This window comes from Cajanus cajan, chromosome 10, assembly GCF_000230855.2.
Source record: "Cajanus cajan strain Asha chromosome 10, NIPB_CcT2T_4, whole genome shotgun sequence".
NCBI lineage: Eukaryota > Viridiplantae > Streptophyta > Magnoliopsida > Fabales > Fabaceae > Cajanus > Cajanus cajan.
Genome location: NC_138526.1, coordinates 50,217,240 through 50,228,450, shown reverse-complemented (window position 1 = coordinate 50,228,450; position 11,211 = coordinate 50,217,240). Strand labels below are relative to the sequence as shown.

Here is an 11,211-nt window from a genome sequence, read left to right as displayed (position 1 = left end):
ACAGCATATATTATATATATTAGTATTAACTAATAGATTGATAACATTTCGTTTGGAAAAGAAAAGGAAAATAATACTATCTTGAAGTATTTATTTATTTATTTATTTATTTTTAGTAAAATTAAGATATTATATAATATAAGAAATTTGACATTTATGTTCTTTAACATAGAGACGGATTTGATTATGACTTTTATTCCTAAAATAGGCCCATAAAGATAGTGAAATATTTATGATCTCTCAAAAGAATTTGGTTTTTAAAGAATCCACAATTAGACAACAATATGTTATTTTTTTTTACGAAATCGTAAGTTTTATTTTTAGTTTTATTTTTTTACGGTTACTAATGCATTGATTATAGATTTATTATTATTATTTACTCTTTATTAATTTATTTATTATATTTAAAGATTCATATTTTATAAATTTAGCATAAATTTATAAAATTATGTCCATTTTAATTTTAATTATTTTTATTTTTGATGTTTTGAAATTTAGAATTAACGATAATATAATTTAAAGAGTTAATTACCTATATATTATCAGTGTAAAATTCTTTTATACTGGCAACCAATTATATTTTTTAATAGTGACATGTCAGTTGCTTATTTAATGAAATGATAATAAAATAAGTAATTTTAAAATATATAATAATTGTTGGTGTAAAAAATTTTACACTGATAATATATATAGATGATTAATTCTAATTTAAATATGAGATAGTACTACATATCTCAAACTCCGACCAATTCTAGTGTTTAGATTAAGCCAATCTAATTTAAATTGAATTGAATTAGTTTGTATTAATTGAGTTATGAGAAAATAAAATAATTTAGGAAAGTGAGTACATTCTTTATCTCGAAACAAACAAACCAAAACGTATGGACGGTATATATTTAGAAAATGAAAAACGTGTGTATTTGAAAGGCGGCCAGTGACGTCTAAATCACAGCACGTGACAATTTTAATTTATTAACGCTCCTACTTCATTTCATAAATTATACTTTTGATCTTTTTAAAAAATTTAATTTTTTTTCACTGTTTTTAAATAATTTAATTTAGTTCTTTAACTTTTTAAAAAAATATTTAATGTTATTTTTTCATTTAAATTAACACTAACAAAAAATCGGATGAAAAGATAAGTTTGAACATTATTTTAAAAATCAAAAGATCATACTGAATTATTTAAAAAATAATAAAATCAATTTGAATATTCCATAAATAAATGAATTAAATTAAACAAAAAATTTATCTATTTTTTATTTAGATAAATTTAATTTTTTTTTATCTATTTAATAATTTATTTTATTAAATAATTTTTTAATAAAATACAATCACTCAAGGAATTGGCTTCTCGCACCACATGCGATATCTCATTTTCCAGGGACGGTCCAACAAAACTCACTCCTAATGAAGAAGATTAAAAGGAGGGTGATCATCAAACTTTAAACATATTTTTTTATAAATATTACTTTCATCATCCCAAGTTGTTTTAAGTTATTTTATTAAAATCAAATAAATTAATAAATATATATATATATATATAATATTAGTAATTTTACAAATATAACTTTATAATTAATTTTTTTTAGTATAAATGATACAAAATAATAATCACTTTTTTATATAATACTATTAGAGATGTAAATAAAAAATAAGTAATTAATAAGACTAAAATAATACATTTATTAAGAGACTAAGGGCCTAATTATTTCGACATTGTAAAAAATAAATTCATATAATATTGTATCATTTAAAAATAATTAGTACTTCATCAAATCAAATTTTTAATATATTTGACTAACTTTTTAAATAATTTATGTATGTTAATCAAATTTGTGACATATATATCAAAAATCATAATTTAGATACTTTGATATTTGTATTTTTTAAGTAAAGGTCGAAGTTTGGTCTATATCATGAACATAAAGTCATAGTTAAAAGTAATACTTTATTATAATAAAAATCAACCCCATAGAAACAAGTTATATCTCTTTATTATAACTTCTTCATAGAGTTGACAAGGTAGTTACTAAAAATAAGGTTAAAATTAATTACTGTGTTCATGAGTTTAACTTTAACTTAACTTAATTACACAAGGTAAAAATGTCTAAATAAAAGTGGATATGAAGGTGACTATCGAAAATGATATTGTCTTTGTTAATAGTATAGATTAAAGGGAGTCTAATAAGGGAAACTTAGGACATGTTTTGATAAATTTTTCTATAAACACTTTTAAAAAGATAAATTAAATAAATTTATTCATAAATTAAAATTAACTTATGCATATGCTAACTTGTACAAATTCTCTCATATAACTTCTTCAAAAAATTACAAATTGAAATATGCATAAGTTAGTTTTAGCTTATGAAAAAATTCATTTCATTTTTCTTTCACATTTTTTCTAAAAGTACTTCTGAAAAAGTTTATCCAAATAAATCCTTACAAAGATGTTAAGACTAATTAGTTTGTTAAAAATATCTTTTAATATTTTATTAGTTTTCTAGAAAGTTATTACATATGCTCTTTATAAATAGAGTCTTTATACATTGTCATTCTATTTTTATCAATCAATTACAAAATATTTTTTTATGACATTTATTTGCTATATTTTGAGCTCTTTGATTTATAGTCACAATATATTGGTGTTATTTATATTTTTTCTCAATTTCTTTCATCTCATCTCATATTTCTAATAGTAGATGCATGAAGATTTATGTTAGAATGAGCTTAGAGAGACCCAAAAGATATAAAATTAAGTGGTTAAATCATTTTACAAAGTTGAATTAAAATATTGTATTTATCTTTTAATATTTTATTTTAATTCCTAAAATAGAATGATGACACTTGTAAGAAAAAATTGGCCTATAAAAATCATCATTGATAACTATTGAAACCCGTTAGCCAACTCAGTTCTCCATGAGTTTGAATCAAATTGGGTCAGAAAAATTTGGTTTGTTTCAATTATAAGAAAAAATTGGCCTAATTTATTTATTTATTTTTTATTTTATCTTTTTTGTTCTCTAATTATAGTTTATGTGATTATATATTTATATTATTAACTAAATTTTATACATATTAATTATGAATTATGGTAATAAGTATCAATTGGATATTATTTATTAACATTTTACGTCACTGCTTTGATATTGTTTTATTTTATAAGTTGATTAAGTTAGTTATGGTTGATGTCTTTTTTTTTTTTGCCTTAATGCTAACTTAATTGTAATTCTAAGATGTAACATTATAAGATTGTTTTTTTATTTATTTATAAAGTTCAACAAGTTTTTTAAAAAATTAAAGTAAGTCAGCACATTTAGTCCACTAATTTGTAGTGGATCGTGTCAAGTTATTTTTTTGACTTACAAAAACGTGAGCCAAACAAAGTCGAGCTAGATGACCACTTTGACATCTATACAATATTGTTGGTCTTGACATTTCATAAGTTCTAAGAGAAATGATAAACATGAAGTCTATATATAATCATTTGGTCCTTGATCTTTTTTGGAAAATTTTAATTAGGTCCTTTGACTAAAAAATTGTAATAAGATCTTTCATCTTTTTATATTATTATAATTCAATCATGAGGTTATATTTGTTTATTATCTGTTAAACTTGAGAAAATATTTTTTATATCCTTATACTTGGAAAACCATATTGAGTTATTATTTCATGCTATCATATACATAATGTTTTAATCTCAGCATGTTAAAATTTTTTAGTATTCTATATTTTTTATGATTAAAGAGATTACATTAATTTTTAGGATCAAATTAAAACAAGTTACACATAGATTATAATACATAGAATAGTAACTTGATATAGTTACATATGTATAATAAAAAAAATATTATGCCATATTTCACAATTTGTAAACAAAACTCTAAACTTATGAGTTAAATTAAAAAAATATAAAAAATTGAAAGACTCAATTTAAAATTATAAAAATATAAAATTTATTTTATTTTAATATAATATAAAAATTTAATATACTACAAAATATAACATACTTATATTTATTTTTTTTTAAGAAATTGGGTCTCTTGTACATAGAACATATGCGGTTCAACTTTTAAATCTATACATTTATACTATTATAGTAACTACCCTTTTGGACTCTACTTTTTAGTGAACCTTTATATCCCTTGAATGTAAAAAAAAAGTAACAAAAAAAAATTCTTATATCTTCTATAACTTTTAATATTTGTCCATGTATAATTATGTGAGACATGAGGTGTCTCGGTCCTTCTAGTATTATAAAAAGGGAATACATTTTAGTAATTATCTTTTTGGTCTTCATTTTTTAGTAAACGATTATACCCCCTAAATGTAAAATAGAAAAATTTTATTATATTTTTTTAAATAATTATTATGAATAACCAATTTTATCCGGGTCCACAAAAGTGATGAAATGGACGTCTACTATGAAGAGGATGGGCTCTCAAATATGGAGGCAACACCATATGACAACAAGGAAGTTTGAAGCCTGAACAATTTGGTTTTAGTAGCCCAGAACGGGTCGTTCCACAATTGGAACGGGCCGTTTCGAGTTACAAAAAAGATCTAAAAACCTAATTGAGAACGGGCCGTTCCAATTTACGAAAGAGATCTAAAACCCTAACTTAGAACGGGGCCGTTCCAAGTCAGTTAAAAGGCCTACAACCCTAATCAAGAGCAGGGCGTTTTGATCTTAGAATGGGCAGTTATTATTTTAGAACGGTCGTTCCAATATTGGAACGAGCCATTCTAAGTGACTAAAAAGGACCTAAATTTCCTTATCTGGAACGGGCCGTTCCACATTTTAGAACGGGCTGTTGCGCGTTTAGAACGGGCCGTTTTGAATTTAGAACGGGTCGTTTCAGATTCACATTTAGCTTGTAACGGAATGATCCAGAATGGGCCGTTCCGATTTTAGAACGGGTCGTTCTGGTCAGGTCTGATGTCTATAAATAGACACCTCGGGCACAGTTTTCAGGGCTGAAAAATTTTGTCCAAGACTCTTGAGAGCTCAAAATTTTTTCTCTCTCTCCCCTCTCTCTTTTGTATTTCTTGAGATCTGTGAGACACTTATGTAGTATGAAAGGTAGCCAAAAAGCACCTTCTTGATCATCATATTCGAAGATTCAACTCATTTGATATTGTTTCTTTTCTTATCCTTTTTATTTTATTTATTTATTTATTTATTTATTGTTTGTACATAGTGAATATGATTTGTTGCCTTTAATATTATTATTTATAAAAATATTTAATATACGACCAATAATAATGTTAATTGAATAACATTTTTATCTTTAACATTATTAGGTCCTAGGGGTTTAATGACTAGTTATTTACTAGCTTAAACTCTCATGTATAATTTTTTTTTTAAGAATAAAAATATGTTGCAACCAATATCGTTAATTAAATAACATTTATATTTTTAACGTTATTGAGGGGATTTATTGATTAACCATTTGCTAACTTGAATCCTTACGTAGAATCTATTTCTTTAGATTAAAAAAAAACAAACAAACATAATTTTGCTTATGTATACGTTATTTTTATGGTTAATGATATTAATTGAGTAGCACTTCTACCCTTTAATATCATGTAAATCATAAAAGTTAATAGAATAATTATTTGTTGTCCTAACCTTTAAGCCTAATTTATTATCAACAAGTAAAAATCAATAACATTGATTAAATAGCAATTATATCTTTCATGTTATTGGGAGGGTTTATTGTTTAGCCATTTGCTCACCTAAATCCTTATGATTTTTTTTTAATAAAAAAATACAAAAGAAACATCTCTCATATTAAAAAAAATAAAATATATATATATACACATTTTCAAGGAATAAAATAAATGTTTATAAATTTATATAATTTTGCGCAATTAATTAAAAGTATTGTTTTTAGAGGCGTTATAAGGTGCTAATACTTTTCCTACACGTAATTGACTCCGGAACCCAACTTTTAATTTCAAAGATTATCTTTTAAAAGATTTTCTAATATTTTTCCCTTAAAATAAAATATTAGTGGCGGCTCCATTAAAAGATAAATGTTAGCATCATCCGGTCATAATCTCGATTACGACAATTATTAATAATTTTTAATATTTATCTATATGTATATTATAGGCACGAAGTGCTTCGAATCCTCTAATAACTCCATAACCGGCTTTGGTTTACAAATAAGGTGGAAAATACAAGACAAGCAACGACCTAAATTTATATATTTAATTTTTTATTAGTTTGAATTATGTCTGAAAAATCACCCTGCTATGTGAAATTGTGTATGAGCCCATGAACAAGCCCAATAGAAAACCAGGGCCCATAATATAAAGACCGGATATTTCTTATAAGCCTCTCTCTATATATATATACAATTCGAAAACCCTGCGTTGCGTCAATTATGATTTTCCGTCTTAATTTTCAATCGATTAATCTTCTGATCAGTGATCACGTAATCGCTACCATTGTCATGTTTAACGCTTCACTTCGCTACCCGCAAACAAACTGATTCCAAGGTATTTAGTCCTTCAATTTGAACTCGTGATGATGGAATTGTTAAACCCAATTCTTAAACTTTATGACTTTATGGGCAGTGTATATAATTTGTGAAATGATTTTGATAACTGGTTATCGGTAATTGTTGGTGAGACGCTTGGATTTTCCCTGTGTACCGTTTTTTTTTATAATCTTTTTGCCTCTTTAGGTCTTAATTAATGGTTTGTTATGATTCTCAAACAATTGCCTTTTCATGTTTCTGGCTAGCGAATACAAAATGAGCGTTAAATTGATCATAAAATGAGCGTTAAATACATCATAATCTGTGGTTTTTGTAATGTAAAATATGAAGCTTTGTGGGAATTCTTTTTCTGTTCCTAATTATGGTTGTCAAGTATTATCAGATAATTGCCCCCTCAATGGTCTCTAGTGGAGGGCCTCAGCATGCGATTTTGCCGAGCAGCAAAAGGAAACGCAGGATAGAGGATAATTTCAACTGTGGTCAAGAGGGTGCTAGCCTGAAAGAAAACCAAGACAAGAAAAAAGATTCAGATCAAATGGACCCAAGTGTTGAATCCGTGGATCGTATCTCGCAGTTGCCTGATCATGTTATCCATCACATTTTATCACACCTTCGTAATGTCAATGATGCAGTTCGAACCAGTATTTTGTCCAAGAAATGGAGAGCACTGTGGCATTCCTTTTCCATTTTGGTTTTTGATGAACGAAAGTTTGCTGCAAGAATTGGAAATGAAGATAATAAGGAGATGATGTTTAGAGAATATGTATCTATTTCTCTATGTGACCGCCTTGTGAAAAATTTGTACATACAAAAATTGGTGGTGCACATAACCCCCCATGACTTGTCAGATGATACCGAGTATCTGAACTTATGGCTAAATATTGCTAACGACAGAAACATCAAAGAGTTAGATCTCCATGTTGGCATCAAGAGTGGCAAGCGCTTTACTTTACCATCAATTGTCTTTTCATCCAAAACATTGACTGGGATAAGGTTAAGTGGTTGCAAACTGGAAACCTGCGGTAATATAATGCTTCCACATTTGCAGAAGCTTTATCTGCACAAACTGTACTTGGATGAATCTGTTATTCAAAATCTTATATCCTGTTGTCATTCAATTGAGGATTTCAGAATCATAAAGTGCTCTGGTTTGAAGCATTTACATATTTCTAATCTCATTCGACTCAATAGAGTTGAGGTCCACCATTGTACTCAACTGAAGAAGGTTCAGATCGGTGCTCCTAATCTTGACACATTTTGGTTTTGTGGCAAGAGAACATTTCCCTGTAAAGTTAGTTTGGAGGGGTGCGATTCTCTGAAAAGGTTGACACTAGGGCATCCTCAAGTGACTCGTGATTTTTGTGAAAATCAGATCTCCAATTTTCCCTTACTTGAAAAATTGGATCTATGCATTTCCAATGACAAGATTAAATACATTATCTTTTCAAATCCTCATCTTCAGAAATTTTCTTTGAAAGGTTGTAAGAAATTGCGTTTTGTTCAAGTATTTGCTCCTAATCTTGTCTCCTTTGAGTGCAAGGGTGAGACTATGCCCTTGGTTGATTTTAACCCATTCTGCCTCACGGATGCCAAGCTTTCTTTTTTACCTAAACAAAAAGTTGTTGGATTTGGTGATAAGATTTGGATTATGATGAAAACATTTATTGGAAAGTTCGAATCTGAAGGATTTAAATTGATTCTCTACTCTAGCAAGGTATTTTTCTTCTAGCATTTAGTCTTATTTGGTTGGTTTTCATGATTTTGCATTTCTGAAGAACTCTAACCTCATTTGTTTTTTCTCACTTGGTTGGTTAATCCAGAATATTATTATTTATGAAGATTTGTGCAAAGTCAAGTTACCTCCAGTGCCCGACCTCGGTTGTGAAATTATCAAATCACCAGCATGTATTGATGATATTTTGTTTAGTTTGTTGCGGACATTGCACCCAGTGACTCTATCGATAATTTCTCCCCTTGACAGTGATTTCCCTAAGGTACGGTATCTTTTTTTTTTTTTTTTATATAATATATATATATATATATTATTTTTTTATTTTGTATATTTTATTATTATTTTATTATTTATTTTCTTTTCTTTTTTTTGTTTTCTTTGTTTCCGATACATACACATTTAAATATTTAACTGAAAAATGACACAATTGCAGTCGGTGTATGAAATGATAAAGGACAAAGACAAGGACCCAATCTGTTGCATATATAATGCTCCCAGAAACAAATGTTGGCGGCACTTCTTAAAGGATGTTAACTTTGAGGACCTAAATGATATGAAGTTTGAAGACATCGAAGCTAATGAAGACAAAAGGACTTCTAATTGGTATAATTGGTTGAAGTCTGAGTATACGACATTGGAGTGTCGAATGACTAATCTTAGATTGGACTGGAATCCTCATCATGACATGGAGACATGAAGACTTGTTTAGATATGTTTGATAGAAAATTGTTTAAATATGGTTGTTTTATGTAATTTATCCATTTTGGCCAAGTGTTATATCAAAGTGTTGTTTAGTGGTTCATTGGTAATTTGTTCAAAGGAACATAAAATATATTTGATCCTAAAGCCTTTTTTGGGTCTCTTTATTTAAGTGATGTCTGATATTCTATATTCCATTGAACATCGAATGTGTAACCAAGAGAATCTGTCACGAACACAATGGTGGCCAGCTAATATATAGCAAATTATAATTGAAAATGAGCTATTTGATATGTGTAGTTATGATTGGTCTAGTATAAGGCCTTATAATATAACGGACTACGCTGTTAAAAAGTATAATGTGATATTCTTCTTAAATTGGAATCAGATACGGCATAATAGCCGCTAATTTGTTGCTTATATTAACATCAGTTTGCATTGCAATCAGTAGTTGCGCTATCATAACGAATCGTTGTGTCTTCCAAAGTTCCTGTATCTGGTGTACGACCTCTTTGGAAGTTAATAGCCCCTATGGTAAAGAAACACCGGATCCGTATCGTTTTTATTATTTTAATTAGTAATTTGTGTTTTTTTCTTCTTTAACGTTGTTCGGTTGAATTTGTCCAAACACAAATTCTAGTTTTATAATGCGAAGTGTGCTAGAATTTTAGTAATCAGTTTTGATGGAAATTTTTTAAGAAGAAAGAATTTTCTATTAAGGAATATACTTTGGTGACTTTGCCTCCATGGTAGGAACTATGAAGGACGTGGTTCAATTCTCTTGTTTAGCATATGATGTTAAATTTTCATCGTTGGGTAGGTATGTTCCTTTTCTATATAGGTGTTCTTGAGAGTTGTGTGACCCATTTTTTAGGAAGGAAAAAGCAGGAAGAAGAGCGTAACAGTGGGAACATGGGGAGGAAACGGGGGAAATAGCTGGGATGATGGAAGCTTCACAGGGGTGAGAGAAGTGAAACTAGTTTATGATCATTGCATAGACTCAATCCAAGTGGTTTATGATAGGAATGGGAAGGCTTTCACAGGTGAAAAACATGGAGGAGTTGGAGGTAACAAAACAGCAGAGGTAAGTAAAGCTGAATTATTGTTTCAGCATTTTATAAAGTTTAAACATAAAAGTGTTCGTGTATCGTAGATTAAGCTGCAATTCCCAGATGAGTTTTTGACGAGTGTGAGTGGCCACTATTGTCCCGTTGTTGGTGGAGGGAGTCCCGTGATTCGGTCGTTGACATTGAAGAGCAACCGCAGAACCTTTGGACCGTATGGAGTTGAAGAAGGGACCCCATTCAGTTTTTCAATAGATGGAGGGTATGTTGTGGGTTTTAAGGGGCGAAGTGATTGGTATTTGGATGCAATTGCTTTCACTTTGTGTAGCCCAAGATCAAAGTCGCTGTTTCAGAAGGTGCAGAAGGGCTTGTATAGGCTTGCAAGAACTGCTCCAAAATCTTCATCCTCCAAGGATGCCTAGAACACCATACGAATTTCAGACTTGTCTATGTTTGTGATGCAGTTATGCTTCTTTTCTTGTAATGCATAGTTCGTTGGTGTGTGAACTATACTACTATTGTAACGACAAGAGAATGATATTATCTATTAAAAAAAATACATATATTGCATATTCCGTCAGTGTACGTATATAAAAGTGGCCTCTTGCTATATGAGAATAAAAAAGGTTGGATCACGAGGGTGTAAGCCCCGTTCGGTTAGTCTGTAGAGACCATGTGAATGACTGTGATATCGGCCAATCTCTTGGGCGGAATTTGCGAAGGCTCCACACGTGTCTCAGCCCCTCGCCATATAGACGAGGCAAATCCCAGCTCCAAGTACTCGTTTCCGAGTCTGCATCTCTGCAGCAGTGGCCCGGGGACTTTCCTGAGCCCAGCTGGTTGCATAGACCCACTCACATCGCCTCATGATCCAGGCAATATGTAATCTGAATTTCCAGTATATAAAGGTCTTCAAACCATCTATAACTATCGATGTGGGACTTTCGTTCAAACGTATATAAAATACGAGTCCGAAAGAAATTCATTAGCCGCCGCGATTAAAAGATTGTGTTGTGTATCTCAGGAATTAACAAAAACATTATCTATTAAGTTATTAATATAATTATTTAAAAATTTATTAAACATACGATATTAGACTGGTTTAAAATGATTCAAAATAACTCGAATTTATTATTAAAAAACGTCAGGCTTAGTTTCTTAAAATTGAAGCATTTAAAATCTCTTTGGACTAAGTGGGTGGAATGGG

The 11,211-nt window shown here is 29.2% G+C and overlaps 2 protein-coding genes across 2 annotated transcripts; both read left to right on the top strand.

The window, feature by feature from the left end:
- The first annotated feature begins 6,349 nt into the window (after nucleotides 1–6,349).
- Nucleotides 6,350–9,112, top strand: LOC109806054 (F-box/FBD/LRR-repeat protein At5g53840). Its single transcript, XM_020368399.3, has 4 exons — nucleotides 6,350–6,507; nucleotides 6,892–8,223; nucleotides 8,330–8,503; nucleotides 8,675–9,112. Exons 2-4 carry the CDS (start codon nucleotides 6,907–6,909, stop codon nucleotides 8,936–8,938), a joined length of 1,755 nt encoding a protein of 584 aa, XP_020223988.2. The 5' UTR covers nucleotides 6,350–6,507; nucleotides 6,892–6,906; the 3' UTR covers nucleotides 8,939–9,112.
- Nucleotides 9,113–9,332: 220 nt separating this feature from the next.
- Nucleotides 9,333–10,584, top strand: LOC109806055 (Mannose-binding lectin superfamily protein). The gene is made up of 3 exons (XM_020368401.3): nucleotides 9,333–9,474; nucleotides 9,815–10,024; nucleotides 10,094–10,584. Exons 1-3 carry the CDS (start codon nucleotides 9,472–9,474, stop codon nucleotides 10,424–10,426), a joined length of 546 nt encoding a protein of 181 aa, XP_020223990.2. The 5' UTR covers nucleotides 9,333–9,471; the 3' UTR covers nucleotides 10,427–10,584.
- The last annotated feature ends 627 nt before the right edge of the window (nucleotides 10,585–11,211 follow it).